Source organism: Globicephala melas, chromosome 11, assembly GCF_963455315.2.
Source record: "Globicephala melas chromosome 11, mGloMel1.2, whole genome shotgun sequence".
Taxonomy (NCBI): Eukaryota; Metazoa; Chordata; class Mammalia; order Artiodactyla; family Delphinidae; genus Globicephala; species Globicephala melas.
Genome location: NC_083324.2, coordinates 6,345,249 through 6,365,534, shown reverse-complemented (window position 1 = coordinate 6,365,534; position 20,286 = coordinate 6,345,249). Strand labels below are relative to the sequence as shown.

Sequence of the window (20,286 nt, the reverse complement as noted above, 5' to 3'; positions counted from 1 at the left end):
GCTTCTTCAGGGCTGTGAAATGAGAGGTGGGTCTGATTATCTCTGTGGCCCCTTGCAGACCTAATCTTCTTTTGCTTTTGTTTTTCCTTCCTCCCTTCCTTCCTCTGGCCTTTCCTTCTTCTCTCCACAAATATTTAGTAAGCATCTACTATGTACTAGGTCTTGTGCTGGCTTCTGTACCTGTTATAATGAACAAGACAGTGTACATCATCCTTTCAATTGAGTGGAAAGACAGATATTCAACAAGAATATGCACAAATATATTTGTGAGTGACTACACATTGTATAATACTAATAATCGCTAATGTTCATAGAGCACTTCGAAAACACTAAATACTTTATAAACATTTTCTTATTAACTCACACACACACACACAAACTCATAAGAAAAGCACTGTTGGTATTCCTTTTTGCAAATCAGTAAACTGAGGCACAGAGAGGTCAGATGACTTCTTCCCAAGACTGAGTAGACTAAGATAGGTGGAGCATGAGATTCAAATTAGAGTTGCCAGTCTGGACAGACGTGCTTAACTGCCACACTGTCCTGAGTCACTGTGTTTAGAGCAGTGGGTGCCTGGCTGGACAAGATCTGGAGGTGTCCCTTCCCTAGGGGAGCTCACAGTCTGAGCACCGGGAAGAAACCCGGAGTTCATTTACTCCGTTCTTCCTCCAGGTGTGGTCCCTGCCAACAGCATTAGCATCACCCGGGCACATGTTCCAAACGCCAAAGCTCCAGCCCAGCCCCACCCACTGGATCACGATGTGCAGTTTAACAAGATCCGCAGGTGCTTGGTGTGTACGTTAAAGTCGGAGAAGCCTGTTCTACAGCCACTTCTCTTATTAGAGGTGAGAAACTGAGGCCCAGGAGGTTGGAGGTTACAGAGGGGTGGAACTTCAGGGCTTGGTGCCTGGAGCCCAGCCTAGGCCTGAACGGACCCTTCCACTCTTAAGAGGCCATGTGGGTAGGACATGAGAAGGAAGGGGTAGCGCGACAAGATGCTCGGCGCGCGCAAAGTGCTCGGCGCGCGCAAAGTGCTCGGCGCGCGCGCTGCGGCGCGCGCAAGGTGCTCACGGGGCTCCCGGGCCCGGCCTAGCCGGGCTGAGGCGACGCGGGCGCCGGGCGGGCCGGGCCGCCGGGCCGCCGCGCGGCGTCCCCGTCCCTGCGCTGGCCCGGCCCGGCCCCTCAGCTCCACCCCCTGCCTCCCCCTCCCGCCTGCTCGCGCCTCCTGAAAAGCCAGCCCGCCCGGGGCGGCGGCGCAGAGCCGGCCCGGCGCACGAGGCAGCCAGCGCGGCCATGACGGCGGAGAAGGCGCTGCCTCTGGGCAACGGGAAGGCTGCCGAGGAGGCGCGGGAGTCTGAGGTGCTGGGTAGCGGCGGCGGCAGCGGGGGCGCGGCGTCCGCCCGCGACCCGCGCGACAAGCGCGACAAGGCAGTCCACGAGCGCGGCCACTGGAATAACAAGGTGGAGTTCGTGCTGAGCGTGGCAGGGGAAATCATCGGGCTGGGCAACGTGTGGCGCTTCCCTTACCTGTGCTACAAGAACGGCGGAGGTGAGGCGACGCGCGGCCCTGAGGAGAATGCGTTGGGGGAAGCCAGCCCTGTGGGGGCGGGGAGCTAGGGGTGAGCGCGAGACCCCTCCCGCGCCTGCGTGTAGGGGGCCCCTCGCGGAGTACGCCGGCCCGGCCCACCTGGCGAGCGAGCTTACCCCTGAGCAAGGCCGCTGTCCCAGTGCGCATGCGCGCCTCGCACCTGCGTGTACCACCTGCTAGCACGCGGGGACTTGTCCGCCAGGTGTGTTCTGTCCCAGCGTGAGGTGCAGACCGAGACGAGGAGCCCTTCATGTTTGGGGCAGGAGACAGACGCTTTGAGCCTCAGCTTTCCTGACTGGAAACCTGCATGAAGGAAAGGGGCTCATAATCTGAGTAGGCTCGGGTTTTGAGCGCTTGTTGAAACGCCAGCCTCCGTACTAAACTTTACTTACACCGTCTCATTTCATCCTACAGTCATCTTTGTAGGTAGTGCTATACCCGTTTTGCAGATGAGGAAACTAAGGGCCAGAGAAGTCACTCACTTAATAAGGGGTAAAGATGGGATTCTGACACCAAAGGCCTGGTTTTAAAGTGGGATTGGATGACAACAGGGAGAACTTTTAGGTGAGGCATTGCTGTTTGATTCCCTGCCTTTCATTTGCTCGTAGGGCCTTTTCTAGGGCCTATTTTCAGGACTGTCTGGTGGGAAAATGGGCAGCAAACAGTTTCTTTTACTGGTCTCAGTCACTCATGACAAATAGCAACAATAATAATTGAATGTTTAGAAGATGCTTAAAGCTTGCAGGGGTCAGGGAAAGGAAGGTGATGAGAGGGTTGTTTCTAGAGACAACGTGTCCGACTCAGTTTGGTGGAGATGCAGCAGTGAGTCCTCAAATCTCCCAGCCCAAGGAAGGGGCTCCAGGCTTTAGGAGCCCCCGACCTGTCATATCAGCAGGACAGCTGGGAGTTCCGTGGCAGAGGACTTTGTGAAACCTTGAGTGGCACAGTTTCTGCAAGGAGAAGTCTGTGTCTATGTTTTCCTCCCTCTATTTGCTGTGTCCCTCCAGCAGATCCCCAGACCCCAGTGAAGGTGGCTCAGAGGTTGGCAGGGACCACACTGTTAGGCTTCGTGGAGCGGGACTTCCTGTGCGGGCAGCTGCAGGGAGAGTGAAAAGGGTACTGCTTGGCCAGGGCCCTTTCTTTGGAGACATTCATCCTGAAGGCACAGCCTGCTCCAAGCCTGCCCTGCACTGGTAATGAAGTGGCCGCCAGTGTTGGTGGCTTGGCAAGGGGGAGAGATGGAGCAGACCCAGAGACCCCGAACGTGCCCTGTGCCCTCATCTGGGAATCCGCCTCTCTTTGCACATTCAGCCTGTGTAAGCTGCCATGTCCGCTTAGATGCCTGTGGAAACCCTTTGGGATAGTCCCAGGCAAGAGCTGTTTTAACATCTTTTTTCTTTTTCTTTTTTAAATACGGGAAATTCTTATGCCAAAACAACAACAAAAAATGCATTCCTAAAATCAGAAAATAGTGTAAGTTGCATTAATTACAAACTCTGCCTCAGATGAAAAAACAGGTTGTAGTGAGTCAAGTTTAAAAATGAGTCATTTTCTTTTTACTCTAATGAGACAAGAGTCTCCGTTGGGTGCACAGATATCCTGGTTTAATTGAGCTAGTTATCCAAAGGATTACTAGCTTTGTGAACAGAGAGGCCACAAGGCTTTCAGAAAGTGTCATCTGTTAGGTTCTAGAGGATTCACAGGTAAATTACAGCATATTCGGGAAACTTCTGTGGCTTGTTTTAATCACTTAGATTTATATTCAGCAAACAGACCCTCTTATCTTCTTTTACACACTTTTTGCCTTCTGATATAGTTGGGGTATCTGCTTATCAACTGTTTACCTTTTTAAAAAAATCTACACAGCTCTACTCATAAATTGCAACAATAGTTTAGTATTTCTTTCCCAAGGTGAAACTTTGTAAAAATAGAAAACTAAGACCTTTTCAAAACCTGGTAAATATTGTCCTATTATCAGGATTGATCAAAATCGTTGCTTTCAATCCTGTGGTTAAAGGGACTCATTTAGCAAAAAGCAATTTCAGTGAAAGCCTTCATTTGTGAGATCAGATGGTGGGGAATAGCGTGTGTTTTCATGCTTTGTTATTAGACAAGAGAGAGAGAATGAGGGATTTGGGAAAATCCCTTTCTTCTTGTAATGGCTCATGTTCACCTCAGTTATTTAATTTGTTTCACAGAAAGGCTCAGGCAGTGGGTATTGTGTTTCAAGATGGGAGCACTAAAGCTTACGGTGGTCTTTTCTCAGATTGACTCAAAGCCAGCCTCTCTGGACGGATTCTTGCTACGAACTGCTTATAACTCAGCTTCATACCTGGGGCTCACGTACAAGGGCCTGTTACTGCTCATTGTATATCTCCTTGAGAATACCTTTCTTTATGAAGACTTTTTGCAGGTCACTTCCCAAGTAAGAAGAAGAGGTCCCCCTCCCCTGGCCTGTTGAGGTTACTTTAGAATATAAAAGAAGGATGTAGCGTTCAGGGAGGGAATGAATTTGACCTGCGCTGGAGGGTAGAATGCATAAATAAAAGAATCAAGCATATAACACAATTTCTTCTACATTACCATCTTAGCTGCACAACAGTTCTGTGAGATAAGTGGTGCCGATATTAAGTATTAAAGCCCTATTTTACAGTTGAGGAAGTTGAGGCTGGGAGATGTGACATAAACTTGTTCAAGGGAGTAGGCAGCAGAGAGCACAAACCCAGGCTCACATTTTCTGACTCTGGTCCTCATAGCAGGAACTTGAACTCAAGCTCAGAGCACATGAGGTATTGCCTCTGGTAGGTGCTTATTAAAGGGCTGAACGTGAAGTGGTAGAGGCAATTTTAACCTCATTCGCTTACTTTGCATCCTTGCAGGGGCATTCCTGATTCCCTATGTGGTGTTTTTTATATGCTGTGGGATTCCTGTTTTTTTCCTGGAAACAGCTCTGGGACAATTTACGAGTGAAGGTGGCATTACGTGTTGGAGGAAAGTGTGCCCTTTATTTGAAGGTAAGTGCTGAGTTAATAACAAAGTAAAAGGGTTCCTGGGTGATGTCAGGTTGTGAAGGGCAGCTTTTAACAAGGCGGAAAGAGACAAATCACTGGCTTTCCTTCGTTCTTTCAGGCATTGGCTATGCAACGCAGGTGATTGAGGCCCATCTAAACGTGTACTACATCATCATCCTGGCGTGGGCCATTTTCTACCTGAGCAACTGCTTCACCACCGAGCTCCCCTGGGCCACCTGTGGGCACAAATGGAACACAGGTATGGCCTCCAGGGAGGGTCTCTCTGATGGTCCTGCTGGGGGACCTGGGATTGGTGGTATGTCATGTCTCTTGCCATGAGTCCAGATTCCAATGAAAGTGTACCTGTTCTGTACACTCTTCAGCTCTGAACCTGAGCTGAGTACTGGCCCAGGGATTGGCACAGGGAGAAGAACTGTGATGCTCTTTCCTTGCTTTGCCAAATACAGAGACTGGACCCTTCCTGCACAGAGTAGGGATGCAGGGAAGAAGTACTAAACTGAGGTTCGGGGGGTTGGGCTGCAATTGCAGCCCTGCCTCTGAGTGTCAGATTTTCCTCTGTAAAATGAAGGGGTTAGACTAGATCAAGGGTTGCAGACAGGGGGCCTGTCAGCCAGTTAGGCTTTAGATCAGTGACCAGCAAATTTCAAAAATGTATTTGGTTGTCAAAATTGAAAAATCAGAAGGCTTGACATGAAAATCCAGATTTTTCAGCTTCTCTTGAAAAATTAGAAAGATCTGGCCAAACCAGAGCCACATTCCCACATTCTTACTTGGCAGCAGTGGCTGCAGCTGAGAACCGTCTGTTGCCTTTGCTTGAAGCTTCTGTCCTCAAGCTGGCCACAGTCCCCACCCAGCTCACATTGCTCATTTACTCTACCTGTCCTACCCAGGTAGATACTTGAATTCACCTCCCTCCTCCTGCCTTGAATGGGTAACTTTTTACATTACTTTGGATTCTAATATACTGTTTACTTTTCAAGTTGTCATCCTGTCAGGATTGAATCTTACAATCTAGGGAAGGCAAATACTTCTCAACCCCTGTCTTTGGAGGCTGTGCTCAGTGCAGACATCACTAGTCGATTGTAGAATGCTTTCCTTTTGAGTCTAGTCTTGGCCTCAGAACTCTGCTCAGTAGTCTAGGCAGCCACCACCTTTTGACTGGAATCAACACACATACTTTAACCTGTTTGCCATTTGTGTTGTAACCTGTGGTTAGGTTGTCAGTGGAAGTGGCCAGTCATCCTGAAAGCTGAGACACAGTAAGACTGGGTAGGATGTTGGTCACCAGCAGAAGGAACAGTGGGCATTAGACCAAGAAAACGCTGTGAACTAGCTTCTATCCCTGCATGACTTTGCCTTGCTTCCCCCACCCACCACATTTTGTGGGGTCTTGTTTATCAAACTAAAATTCAAGGACATATTCTTGGAGGGCTGTGAGTCCTCCATGATAATTTAATTGTGCAGCTTTATTTTGAGGATATTCTAAAAATATGTGCATGTTCTGGATCATCTGCACAGCCACCTTATAAATGAGGACGGCTGGGGGATCTCAGTGCCTGACTTTGTCCGTGTTTACAATTTAAGATGCATTCTTGGTGAACAGGATGATGGTGGCCAAGGGAAAAAGAGCAGAGAGATTTAATTCATAAATGGTCATTGATGCTAAGTCCAGCCAAGAATGCAACAAACTGTAGGAACAAAGGTTTTGCAATTTTGTGACCGGAGAAAAATGGTGGTAGAATTGATTCTCAAATAGTGCATGGAAAAATACGCAAGCTTGGGCTTCCCTGGTGGCGCAGTGGTTGAGAGTCCGCCTGCCGATGCAGGGGACACAGGTTCATGCCCCGGTCCGGGAAGATCCCACATGCCGCGGAGCAGCTGGGCCCATGAGCCATGGCCGCTGAGCCTGTGCGTCCGAAGCCTGTGCTCCGCAACGGGAGAGGCCACAACAGTGAGAGGCCCGCGTACCGCAAAAAGAAAAAAAATACGCAAGCTTAATTCCATAGACCCTGCCTCCTACCTGTCAGTTCTGTTTTTCTGTTGGGAAATCGATTTAATGTCACAAGATGGCATTATCATACACATCCGTTTTATGCTATCAATTTGAATTGTGTTGGTTCCATAGTATAGTTGGTATTTAACTTGTAAGTTCTGGTTTTATAGGTGTTTGAATACTATAATCACAGACTTTATAATTCATTACTTATTTGTAAAAGATTAAATGTCATTTTAATAAAAAATACCATGTCAACCTTGGGTGTCTGAGACATTTTTTTGCTCTAGAAAAAAATATTTGAGAAACAGTGTTTTAGAGAATCTGATCAAAGCTAAGGGCTCCTCTCCAGAAAAAGGCACAAGTGTACATTCAGGCATTTTGCCTATAATATTAGGTTCCCAGACTTCTCTTAGGACTGTCTGTGGACCCCACAGACCATCTCCTTTCCTAATATGGTTAGCACTTGCCCAGAGAAGTGGGAAGGGGGCAGACACTTGGGGAACTTTTCCCCAGTGGGCTGCAAAGCTTTCTTCAACTGATTGCATTCCCTTTTCTCTGAGGGCGCGTGAACACTTGTGTGAAACATCACATATAAGAAGGCTTCCTGTTCTGGAGATTATAGATGGAGTTGGAGGGCTCGTGCACACATGAGGAGAGCGAAGGGCCAGAGTGAGGCTGAACACGGGCTCCGTGCTGGCCACTGTGCTGGGTGCATGGGCTTTGAAGCGCATGGGTGCAGGAGGCCCTGTCCTCTGGGAGCTCATAGTCTGGTGACTGAGGTAGCTCCGTGAACAGGGAGTTGCAGGAAGGAAACCCAGATCCCATGGTGGCAGACAGAACCAGGCAATAACCATGGCAAAGGAGGTGGAGCCTTGGCTGGAGTTGATTCCGTTTTCTTCCCCTAACTGGCTGGTGACTTGTGAGGGGGGAATGGGTGTGGGTGGGGTCCCTTGACTACTTCTGAACCCTGATTCCTCCTCTTCAAAATAAAGGGCATGGAGAAGGAGGTTCCTTGGAGGACCTTTAAATTCTAACTTTCTTAGAATTCAGGAGATAGAGATCACGGAAGGCTTCTTGGAGGAGAGGTTCACGGGCTGACCTGGGCCTTAGAGGATGAACACTCAGATGTTTTTAACTTGAGATTCAAATCTCTCTTGGTCATCAAGTTTCATGAAATGAGAAGAGATATTCAATAAGTCCTTTCCTGGATTGAGGGAATGATGAAGGAATTAGGGATTCTTTACACATTTGGATGTTACTTCATCCAGTCATCAGGTCTTTATGAGGCCGCTGTGACATTAGCCTCTTCTTCCATGAAGAAAAACTGAGTCTCACCTGCATTACTGGCCCAGGGACACCATGGCTGACGCCCCCCTTTAGCCCCCTTGTTCCTGCCGGGGCCACTGAGCAGAACAGGTAAATGCTATGGACAGGCCTTAGGCAGGGAAGTGGAAAAGGTGAAAGATTCAAGAACCAGGCCAGAGGAAAGAATTGGAAAGGCCATATTCGTGGGAATAGGAGAGAGGAGGTACCCTGCCCCCAAACTTCTCCTCCTGTTTGAATCGAGCCAAGCGTCCCTCTTAAACTGTTTGTAAGTGATTGATTTTCCCCACAGTGCTCTCTGAGCCATGTTTACCCGGAGAGACTGGGTGAAACCGCTGGATTGCTCCATCGGCCCTGAGGGTTTTCCAAGCTCCAGCCCTCACCGAGGGTAATTTTCCTGTGTTTCTTGTCTTGTTTCCACTGTAGAGAACTGCGTGGAGTTCCAGAAACTGAACGCAACCAACCACAGCCATGTGTCCCTACAGAATGCCACCTCTCCCGTCATGGAGTTTTGGGAGTAAGTGGAAACATCTTGTCTCCTTTGGCCCCGGGGGGGACTCTGTCCTGGTGCTGCTCAGTTAACGTTGCCCCCACCCTTGGAAAAAGCCTGACCCTGCCTCCAGCCTTGTACTTCCTGGCTTCTATGGGCATCTGGCTGCTTTGGAAGCCAGAATGGAGATCTTGAGAGGTTTCCCAAAGGGGCAGCTGAGAGAAATGCTTTCTTGTTCTTTGATGACATGTCAGCATGCCCACTTACTGGGACAAGAAGTGCTTGGTAAAATGATGGGCAGTTTAAAAATTCATTTTTAACAAAAGATAAGATTTGGCACGTTTACAATAAACTAAATCAAGAATATATTTAGCCTTGAAAGCAGAAGTCTCCGGGGGGGCAGGTTAGCTTTCTGTCAGTAGCAGCAATGTCACGCGGAAAGGAAGTACATCAACATTAACGGGTACAGGTTGTAAAGAGGCAGGTTTTCAACGTACTTAGGAAGAGCTTTAGCCTCACAGAGTTGTCTGCAAGTACTTCCGAAGGTTGTAAGCCCTTGTTCCTGGAAGAGTGTGACCAGTGTAGGCCTGCTGATGGTTGTTGGGAAGGTGCCTGAATCCACAGACGTTATAGGCAGTAGTCGTGTGGGTGGGCATTTTCCCAGAGACGGGCATTTTTCATCAGTATTCCAAAGAGGTCTGTGGCCCTGGAGTTACGAGAGCTGCCACGCACAGTTGTATAAGTTGTTCACTGCACACCCCTAGAGGGCATGATTTACATTGTGAATGTGCAGAATTGTGCAGTGCCCCAGGAATTGAAGAGCAGTTTCCTCTGTGGGTTGAAGGGTGGCTAAAGGCTTTCTGAGGCTTTTTAATCTGGAAAGGTCTGGCTTCATTGAAGACCCTCCCCTACTTTAATGATAGTGTAGAGGGACAGTGGTTTTAGGAGTGATTTTTATTCTATTCCCAGATACCATTCTTCTCCTTCCCTCTCTAGAGGTCATTATGCTGAATTTAGATTTATCATTCTATAAAATGAATGTAAAGAACATGAGTTTATAATTATAAATATAACTTATTTATATAAATATTGATATAAATAAAATACTTCCCTCTGTACATACATGTGCCTATATACATATATATTCATATTATGTATATCTCCCAAATAATGGCTAAGTCTTCCTTGAATGTTTTAAAATTTTATATTAATGGTATCCATTACTCCCTCTTTCTTATAGCTTTGTTTCTTTGCTCAATATTGGTTTTGAGATGGTCTCCATATTGATACATGTAGCTTCGGTTCATTCATTCTGTTCCTGCTGTATAGTATTTCCATATATAAAGAGTCTACATTGTGTTTACCTGGCTCCTCTTGATGGGCATTTAGACTGTCTCGCGTTTCCCAGTATGATTAAGCTGAGTGAATGTCTTGTTTGTGCTTCTCTGCACAAATCGAGTTTTCTAGGCCATATACCTAACAGTGGAATTACTGGGAGGTAGGGTTCATGCATTGTCACTTTTATCAGATTATGTCAAATTGCTTTTTAAAGGAATTGTGCTAATTTACTCTCCAAGTAAGAGTAGAACGAGAATTTCTACTTCTCCCCATTCTAGACCTAGGCACTTGTTCTGGTCAGAGTTTTTAAGTTCTGCCAGTGTAATGGATATGAAATTGTATCCCACTGTTTTAAATTTGCATTTCTCTAATTACTTTATGAGGTTGAACATCTTTTCATGTTTCTTTTTGCTCCATTTGGGTTTCCTCATCCATTAACTTTCTGCTCATATCCTTTTCTCTTTTCTCATAGGTAGGAGTTCTTGATACATTGTAGGTATTAGTACCCATGCTGCAAATAGCTTTTCTTAGTGTGTGGCTTTTCTTTCTTGTTTATGTATGGCATAAATTGTATTGAATTCAAATTTGCCAATAGTTTTCTATTTGGTTTGCACACTTGGTGTCTTATTTAAGATATAGTTCCCTACCCCAAAGTTGTAAAAAAAATTTTTTTTCTGGGTTTTCTTTTTTTGGGGGGGTGGTGTTCTTTTAAGAGTTTTAAAGTTTTGTTTTTTCACATTCAGGAATATAATCTACCTGGAATTTTCTTTTTGCATATGGTACAAGGTGGGAATCCAGCCACATATATATATGTATTTGCTGAATTGTTCATCCTATCCCTACTGATTTGTAATGCCATCTTCCATATAAAGTTTTCCTACAAGCACATGTCTGTTTAGGGGCTCTCTGTTCTGCTCATCTCTTTTGCTAACTGTGTGTCAATACTATACCTATAGTTTAATTTTAAGCCTTGACCTCATAAGGCAAGTCCCTCACTTTGCTCTTTCCAAAATTGTTCTGGTCTTCGAAATGAATTTTAGAATCAGCTTGTCGAGTTAAAAAACAATAATAACAGAACAACTCTGTGGGGATTTTGGTTGGGAGAATATTGAACTTATAGGTTAATTTGAGGAAAACTGACATCTTTGTGATTCAGCCTCTCTGTCCATGAACATGGTATAGCCCTCCATTTATTTAGGTCTTTTTTTTTTTTTTTTCTTTTTTTTGCCGTATGCGGGCCTCTCACTGCTGTGGCCTCTCCCATTGCGGAGCACAGGCTCTGGACGCGCAGGCTCAGCGGCCATGGCTCACGGGCCCAGCCGCTCCATGGCATGTGGGATCCTCCCGGACCAGGGCACGAACCTGTGTCCCCTGCATCGGCAGGCGGACTCTCAACCACTGCACCATCAGGGAAGCCCCTATTTGGGTCTTTTAAAATGCCTGATGAAGTAGTGCTGCCTGATGTGGTTGTCAGAGAAGCAGCATTAGAATCACCTGGTTAGGAGTGCAAACTCTAGCTCTCTCCAGACCTACTGAGTCTTAGTCCCAAATACAGCATCCATATGACATTATGCTAGAGCAGAGGCTGCTCTTGGGGGGTGGGAGGAGGTGCTGTGTGACCTTTTCCAGCCTCACTGGGCTATGGTTTTCCAGTGGAATGTTTAGGACCTGCACATTTGAGTGTCTGCAAAACATGGTCTCTGTGCTCCCTTAGGGAACACAACCTCAAATCCTACACTGGATAAGTTCTCTGTGTAACTTACGTTGCTTTGTACCATTCATTTCCTTTGTAACATGTATGGAAAACCTCGATTAAATTATTATTTGTGCAATACGTTCGATTATTGTGTGAATTCCCCAGGAGGCAGTCATGAAGCAGTACCTTTTCTGGTTTTGCTCACTACTGCCAGTCTATGGAAGGCCCCCAGTGAATATTTACAGAATGTACAGGTACATGGGAGGAAGGTGGCAGGCAATATTTTCTAGAAAATACTACATGAGGAGAGTCAAAGTGGGCTCTGGCAAGAACTCATCCTGTCCCTAAGCTCCCCAGAACAGCACTGTTGGCTTTGAGGATCCCTTTGTCATATCCATGTCACCCACTCATTTGGACACCAAGTGGTGGGAGGGGCAGCGAGTCTGTGTCCTCACTTGTAACTGGGCCTTTTTGTCTGCTACTTGGTTATTCAAAATGAAAGTCAATGTGAGAATGAACCCATCGTTCTAGTTTTCTACTCTGATTGCATTTGTATCATCTATGCAATGTTGAATTCTGCATCCTAAAAGTACTCAAATGCTGGTGTGACGCTCCTTCCTTCGTAAGGTGTTTTTATCAGACAGCTCTAATTCATCTTCTCCTCAGAGCTGAACTTGGAATGTAGAGACTCTGTGAGATGTTTGTAGCATCCTATGAAAAGCTATTTGGAGCCACATAAATTTGAGAAGGGCTGAAAGCCATGCCCTTCAGTAAGAATATCCATTACCTTTGATTAACTCAAATCCCCAAACATATTTTCCCGTGCAATCATTTGGACTCTTTCCCCTCATCCCCCACCCATCGCCCACCCCAGAACGCTAGCATTCCACTAAATACAGCCTGGCAAACGCTCTGCTAGGAGAAAGTTCTTCCTTGAATTCAGTCATAGTTTGGCTTCTGGGGCTTTGGATAGAACGTGCCTGATTCCTTTCCCATGTGACAGCCCTTCAAGTATTGGATCAAGTGTCCTTAAAAATGTTTCTTTCCTAGTTCTCTTTGCTGTTTCCTTGTGTGGCTGGTTCCCATCTATAGTGTGCTCTTACTGTCTCGCTCTCACTGCCTCTAACTCCAGGGACCTTATTCAGGGCCACGTTGCTTGGTCAGAATGGACTGCCTCAGTTGTGTGCTTGTTCATTCATTCAACAAACGTCTGAGCTCCTGGTGCACGTAAGGACACTTGGCGTAATTGGCAGTGGTGGGAATGTAAGACGCCGTTCTAGCCCTCTAGAAGCGGAGGAGAGACAAGCCTGTAGATTCCCATAAAGTCAGTTACAAGGTGCTGTTTCCCTCCGCAGGGCTGCCCGTGGCTTTACCCTGACCTTGGGCATCTGGCATCTTGAAGGTTCATTTTCCTTTTCAGGGAATAATTCATGTTACTGGCTTAGCCAGGGAGAACAGCTCAGGCTCTGGGTCAGTCCTGGGTTCTGGCTCAGGCAGGGGGCCTGTGGGGCAGGGGCGGCTTGTCTTCCTCATGTCAGATTTCAAAATCAGGCCACCCTGGTTTCCCTTAGTAACTCATTATGCATCTGGCACCCATGAGTTTATCTCAATATGTTTGCGGTTTTACATGTTGAGCCTGTGTCCTCTGGAGGGATCGAGTGCTATAAGAGTGTAACCGGCATTGTAGCATCAGATGGGCTTTGGTCTATTTTCACTTCCCTTTCTCAGTCGTCTCATCCCTCTCGCCCAGGGTTTTGCAAGCAACTGCATTCTCGCCATGTATACAGTTGAAATCGCTTTTGTGTGGCATCCATTCAGCACACATTTGTGGAGAGCATGTTGTGTGCTGAGCCTGCATTAAGCTCTAAGGGTATTCAGTTCTCTATCTTTATTCAGAAGGATGCAGTCTTGTCTTTCTGGTTTATCTTTCCTGGAGGAGGTTTTAAAAAAATGTTTATTTCTAAATCATGTGGCCACTTGAACTGATTTTAATTTGGACACAAAATTTGGGCTCCAAGTTGCTGAAGTGAAACTCTTAATTCTTGCTGTGGGCCCGGGGCCGCCCCTGCTTCCTTCGTCTTCCCCTCTGCCCTCCTCCGCACCGGCCTTCTTTCTGTCTTTCGTATGTCCTGGGCTTGTCCTAGGCTCAGTGTCCAGCTTTTGCATAGAAGAGTCCCTTTGCTTAGAAGTTTCCTCACCAAGTCCTTGGGTGTCTGGCTCGTTCTTATCATTGAGTCTTAATTCACGTGTCATTTGGGAAGCCCTCCCTGCCCATCCTGTTGCTTCCACTTATCAGCTGAATCGGCACCCTGGTCCCTCTCAACCCCATCTGTCTGTTTTATTGTCTGCATAGGACTTATCTGAAATCCTTGTGTCTTTTTTACTAGTTTATTCTCTCTCTCCCTCCATTAGGCTATAAGCCCTATGCCAGCAAGGACTGTCCTGTTTTGTTCCCTGTTGTCCTGCCAGCACATTCTAAGTGCTCACAAAATATTTATTCAAACACATGGATGGAAGATTGAATGAATGAATGAATGTTTTTTAACCTCGTGGAGTTGTGTCCTCTTACTTTGCTTTTGCCCTGTCTGTTGAAGAGTATAAGTTCCCAGGTTCAGAAACGTAATTCATCTCTTAGATCAGGTCCCTTTTATAGAACTCCTAGTATTATCCAGTCTTGATCATTAAAGATATTTGTATATAAAATCAGCTATGAGGGCATTTGTTTTCATAAATAGTGGATGTCTTACACCGAGTAATGGGAAGCAGTGATTTACGGAACCACAAGAGTTCTGACTGAGGTTCCTTTTACATCCTGATGGATGAAGTAAAGGAAGGGAATTTGCAGTTAGTTGCTAAGCAGCTACTGTGTACCCTGGCCCTGAGCATGGCCCTCCAGGCCTATCGCTTCATTTAATCCACCCACCCAGGGGATACATGGTACAGCATCACTGAATAGATTCCCGTCTCACTCAGGGGATTCTGAGGCAGGGAGAGGTTAAGGGACTTATCCAAAGTGCCTCTCTTGTCTAGCAAGAGCTGGAGCTTGGCTGAGAGCCGGCCCTCTCTGATCCCACCTGCATCCCTCCACGCTTCCGTACATGCTCCTCCCGCCCGTGTCTGAAATGCCATCAGCTTCCTGTTTTATCACGGGGCAGAATCTGACTGGTGTGTCCCTTCTATCTGCAGCCCTGTGGCCCTAGGTTCTTGAAGAGAGAGTTTTGCTGTAGATGGAGATGTATAATTGGTGGAGGGAGGGAGGAACGAATGAGGAATGACTTGTCTCCAGCGCCCAGCACAAACAAAACACAAAACACCTGTTGGCTTTTGTCTTGTTGGATTTCAAGAGGTACCTTTAGGAAATGACTTGAATGTTGCTTTTAACAGAATACTGTGGTTTCCAGCTGAGCCAGGCCTTGAGTGTGAGGCAAGCGGACTCTGATCTACTGTGATGAGAGATAGAAATTGATGCTGGCCTCCTGGAGTATGTTGTGGCCCTGCAGCTGGTGGCACAAGAGGTTCATGAATGACTTGAATTCAGGCTCAGGCAGAGAGTAACTCAGAAGGGGTTGTTCCCAAATTTTAGCGTGTTATCTCGATTCCTTATTACTTCTAATAAAACCAGGAGAAAGTGTTTGAAACTCTCCAGATTTACACACACATACACACAGACACACACACACACATACACACGCTGCTCCATGCTTTCCCTGGAAGACCTCTAAGATGAGGAAGAAGCACCAGAGCTGGGACCTGGCTCTCCCACTCACTCCTGGGGGCCCTGGGCAGGTGATTCTGAACCTCACTTTCCTCCCTGGCAAATGGGTGTACCTCACCACCCCTCCAGGTGCAGTCAGCATAGAGTGATGGAAGCAGGGGCGCAGTGACCAGTCGACGGTGGCTCCGCTCACCCCTGCATCTTGCCCTTACTCAGCCTGTCCCCACTCTCCCACCCAACAGCTCAGGTGGATGAGGTGTCATTCAAAAAACAGAGGCCTCCTGGTGGGATACCCTGGACCTGGGGGCAGATGCCCGCTCCTGCTCTGGATCTCTCGTCCAGGGCTTTTCCTGATGTCACGTGTGCCTCTCCTGCCTGCAGTCCCTCCGTCGCAGACAGTGGCTCTCTGCCAGCCTTAACACAGAGTGTCTTGGAGGGGCCGACCCCGCCAGGTGTCAGACCCTCCCTGAGCTTTTGGCCACTCATAACGCAGAGCTGCTGTACCAGGGGAACCCGGGGGTCTGGGAAGGCTGTGCTGAGTCCTGGTAAGGAGGAGAAGGGCAGGAACCCGAGGGCGCTGGGATTCCAGCCACGGAGCAGTGAGGCCCTTTCCGTGGCGTGGGATCCCTACTTATAGACACCTCTCCTTACTGCTTCCTATCTTGCTGGATATTACCCTCCAGCCATGCAGGACCAGAACAGGCACTGAACTTGGGGTCAGGAGACTGGTGTGCCAGGCCAGGCTCTGCCACTTTCCAGTTTGTGATCTATGGCAAGGTCCATATCTACTTGGAGCCTCAGTCTGCTCTGGGCAGTGGGTGTAAAACAAGACAACATACGCGAGACTGCCCAGTGCTCCGTGCCAAAGTGTGTTCTACACAAAGTTAGGAGGTATTGCTCTGGAAAGGCAGAAACGTGATGGGGCACTTCCTTCTTAACAACTTTTTAATAGCTTTGTGGTATAATTTACATGCCATAAACTGCACGCTGTTTAGGTGTGCAAGTAAGTGATTTTCGAGCAAACTTGCCAAGTGTGAAATTGTCACCGCAAAATAGGTTTGTACTATTTCCATCTCCCTAGCAAGATCTCTCATGCCATTTGTAGTTAATCTCACTGTCCCTGCCAGGCAGCCATTCACCTGCTATCTGTTTCTGTGGATTTGTGTAGTCTGGACATCGCATATTCAGTGGAGTCATGCAGTGTGTGGTCTCTGTCACTGTCCTCATGAAACTTAGCATCATGTTTCCAGGGTTCATCCATATTCTAGCGTGTGTCACTGCTTTGTTCCTTTTCGTGGCTGAATAATATTCCATTGTATGGATTGACCCCAGTTTGTCTATTGGTTGATGGACGTTTGGGTGGTTTTCAGTTTTGGGCTCTTTTTGAATAACCTAGGAGTGGAGGCTGAGTTTTATGTTTAAATTCTTAACAAACTACCAGACTTCTCCAGTGTGGCCAGAACATTTTATATTCGTACCAGAAATACGTGAGGGCTCCATTTCTCCGTATTCTTGAGGACATTGATCATTGTCTGTCTTTTTTTTTTTTGGCAGTACGCGGGCCTCTCACTGTTGTGGCCTCTCCCGTTGCGGAGCGCAGGCTCCGGACGCACAGGCTCAGCGGCCATGGCTCACGGGCCCAGCCGCTCTGCAGCATGTGGGATCTTCCCGGACCGGGGCACGAACCCGTGTCCCCTGCATCAGCAGGCGGACTCTCAACCACTGTGCGACTAGGAAAGCCCTGTTGTCTGTCCTTTTGATTACAGCCGTCCTCTTGGGTGCACCCTAGTGGTATCTCATTGTGGTTTTAATTTTCACTTTAATGGGGAATAGTTCTAAATAAGATTGGGAAACATTGGGTTAGACAGAGCTATAGAGGTGTCTTTATTGCAGGACTTCTCAGAGCCTTTAATAGTCTAATGAGCATTGGGCCTCTCTAAGGAGGGCTATAATGTGCAGCCATTTCTCAGTGAGGTCCCAGTGTGACCTCAGGGTGTATTAAAGGATTAGTGTTATTTGGGAAGCATTAGCCTAGGACAGAGGTCAGGAAACTATGGGCCAAATCCCATCTGCTGCCTGTTTTTGTAAATAAAGTTTTATTGGAAGACAGCCATAGTGTTCCTTTACATATTGTCTCTGGCTGCTTTCACACTGCAAGGATAGAGTTGAATAGTTGGGACAGAGACCATATGCCTTGCGAAACCTAAATCTGTACTATTTGGCCTTTTACAGAAACTGTTTGTTGACCCCTGACCTAGGAGTGCCTGGTGCGTGTAGATGCTCACTGCACCTTCATGGGGAAGGAGGGACCCTTCCTCAGGGTACAGGTGGGGACCAAGGAAGCACTTGGTGAGGCTTTGTATTATTTGAGCTGGTGCTTGAAGGACAGGCAGAATTTTTAAGGCATGTGAGAATTTACAGGGACATTCTTGGCAGAGAGAACCGTGGAATGAATCCTGGAAAGTGGAGGGGACTGGAGGGGACTTCCTCACGACCTGGGAGGAGGATTTCTGCAGTGACAGAAGAAGTTGGCCTGGGAGCTCCAGACCCCACAGACCAGCTTTGTTGCCTAGTTGTCTGCCCTGGGTGGCACAATTTCTAGTCCATCTTCCCCAGGATGGGGCCGTGGGTCCGAGCACTGTCTCTGAAGTGGGATAGATGCGGCTCTGCCTTTCTGGGCACGTTGCTGCCCTAAGCTGCAGTTTTCCCATCAGTAAAGTAGGAATCATGGTTGCACTGGCCTCAGTAAGCATGAAGGGAGTGCAGACTGTCACTGACCTTGTCATCACCTTTCTCCTCCCTGAGGGCAGGACTCACCTGCCTTCCTCATCACTGCAGGCCCTGCTCTTAGGGCCCTCAGCAACGCGCAGGTAGCATCCAGTCACGCTCCTGAGTGAATGCATGATGCAGAGGCCTAGGAGGGCCCTTGCCCTGAGTCCCCAGCTCAGTTTAGGGCCTCGACCGAGGGCTCTGCAGGAGCAGACCCCGTACACGGGGAGAGTTGGGGGCCTGCACTGGGCCGGGGAAGTGAGAGCAGGACCCCGAAGGTGGAGGGATTATGGAGGGGGCAGGGAAGGTGCATTTGTTTGGGTGATGGCCTGTCTTTGTTTGTTGCTTTGGGAGACCAGAAAGGAGGACTGAGCAAGACTATTTATAGCGCAGTCCCTCAGTGCCAGCTTTTAGGGCGGCCTCTGCATCCCTGGCAGTGCTACCCTCCATGGCAGGTTAAAGAAAGGTGATGCGTTTGCCGGCTCCATGCTGGACACTGAGATGAGGCCTCCCCGGTCGGCTTGGGACCCGTTCCCACAGCGCCCCTCCCAGGCCCTCTGCGGTGGTGGGAGAGAAGGGTCTACTCCATCTCTGCTTTCTCTGGTCAAACGACTCTCGGCTCTGGAAGCTAGTGTGTGGAAGGAAAGCGCCAGGTATGAGGCTGTTTCCTTCCCTCTGGACTCAGCCCCTCTGTGTATGTGAGACACAGAGAGGACAGTGAGGGTGTTGCAGGATCGGATTCCAGCCACTTCCCTCAGACTGCGGAGGACATAGCAGAAGCCTTGAGTGGGAGGCATCCTCTCTCTGGGGTCAGCTTCTGCCGAGACAGAAGGATGTGTGGCCATCAGAAGAACCTGGTTTCAGGTCCCAATCTGGGCCAGTTGCTTCGCCATTCTGGGCCTCAGTTTCCCCACCTGTAGAATGGGTATACGAATGCCCTCATGGTAGTTATGTTGGTGTGAGGACTGAATGCAGTGAGATGTGAGGGCTCTTGGGTGGCACCTGCCACAGTCCCCTCTGCTACCAGCTCCTTCTTTTTCCTTACTCTGAGAGTCTCTTAATGAGGATAGTTTGCTTTTCAACTCACCTCTTGGATTCCCAATTCTTTCCCTCTTCTTCCTGTAGAAATGACGTCTCCACGCATGGATTCTTTCCCTGCTGCCCGTCTCAGAGACTTCTACCTGCTTCTTTCCTCCCTCGCCCCCTATTCCCTTCTGCATTTGAAGCTTCCCCTCCCTCCTGGCTCTTTTCCATTAAGTATCCCAGTCATGCCAACCTGAAAATTAAAACAAGTGTAGGTAAGACAGCTCTGATGCCCTGTGGCCAAGAACTACTAGTTCGCATTCTCATCAGAGCAACTTCCCCAAAGAGCCGCCTCAACAGGTCTCACCTCCCCTCTGCTCCCTGCGTGCCGCTGTCTGAAGTCTGCCCCGCCAGGGCTGGGCAGCTCTCCTTGCTTCACCTGCCACTCTGGCCCCGAATCCCGCAGCGCTCTCCCTCTCACCAGGCCGCTTGGAGGCACTTGGCAGATGGGTTCCTTGCCCTCCTGGAATGCCCTCTCCCTCTGCCTCTGGGGATGCCAGCTTCTTCAGGGATGCCTAACCCTTCTCTGCCTCCTCAAAGGGCTCCTCTCAGCCTCCATCTGCCCTGTAAGTGATGGGGTTCTGGGGGTTCTGTGGCCAGCACTCTCCCTCCCGTTTCTCCAGCTCTCCCCAGGCGGCCTCATGCTCTCCCAGGACACTTGATGGCCAAGGGCTCAGGTCTGAATCTCCTGCCTGCATGTCTATTGTGAGCTTTGTACCCAGACACCCAGCTGCCTCTGGGCCTTGCAGCCGGCTGGGTGTTCCACAAGCATCTCAAAATCACCTTATCTAAAAGATTGACTCTCCGGGGCTTCCCTGGTGGCGCAGTGGTTGAGAGTCCGCCTGCCGATGCAGGGGACGCGGGTTCGTGCCCCGGTCCAGGAGGATCCCCCATGCCACGGAGCGGCTGGGCCCGTGAGCCATGGCCACTGAGCCTGCACGTCCGGAGCCTGTGCTCCGCAACGGGAGAGGCCACAACAATGAGAGGCCTGCGTACCGCAAAAAACAAAACAAAACGAAACAAAAAAAGATTGACCTTCCACCTCCTCCTCCTCTACACCGATTGACAATTCATTCCTGCTCAGCTAATGACCCCCATCCATGAAGGTACAAACCTGGCGTCCGTCTGGACCTCCAACTTCCCTGCTACCTGCCACCCCCAGGCAGCCACCTTGCACCCCTGCTGCTCCCCAGCCCATCTGTTCCCCTCCAGGGCCATTTCCCTACCTTAGTCCAGCCCTTCCCTCTTTATTGTC

General features: G+C 48.5%; 1 protein-coding gene across 3 annotated transcripts in view; it reads left to right on the top strand.

Moving 5' to 3' along the window:
- The first annotated feature begins 1,225 nt into the window (after window positions 1-1,225).
- Window positions 1,226-20,286, top strand: part of SLC6A11 (solute carrier family 6 member 11) — a 121,492-nt gene continuing 102,431 nt past the window's right edge. Inside the window, exons 1-4 of one of the 3 annotated variants that reach the window (XM_060307839.1) lie at window positions 1,229-1,550; window positions 4,469-4,603; window positions 4,719-4,859; window positions 8,367-8,457. In XM_060307839.1, the coding sequence (XP_060163822.1) occupies window positions 1,295-1,550; window positions 4,469-4,603; window positions 4,719-4,859; window positions 8,367-8,457 (623 nt within the window). In that variant the 5' untranslated portion in view covers window positions 1,229-1,294. Of the gene's footprint in view, window positions 1,551-4,468; window positions 4,604-4,718; window positions 4,860-8,366; window positions 8,458-20,286 lie in introns of all 3 variants that reach the window. The other 2 variants (XM_030840816.3, XM_060307840.1) reach the window with 2 other exon arrangements.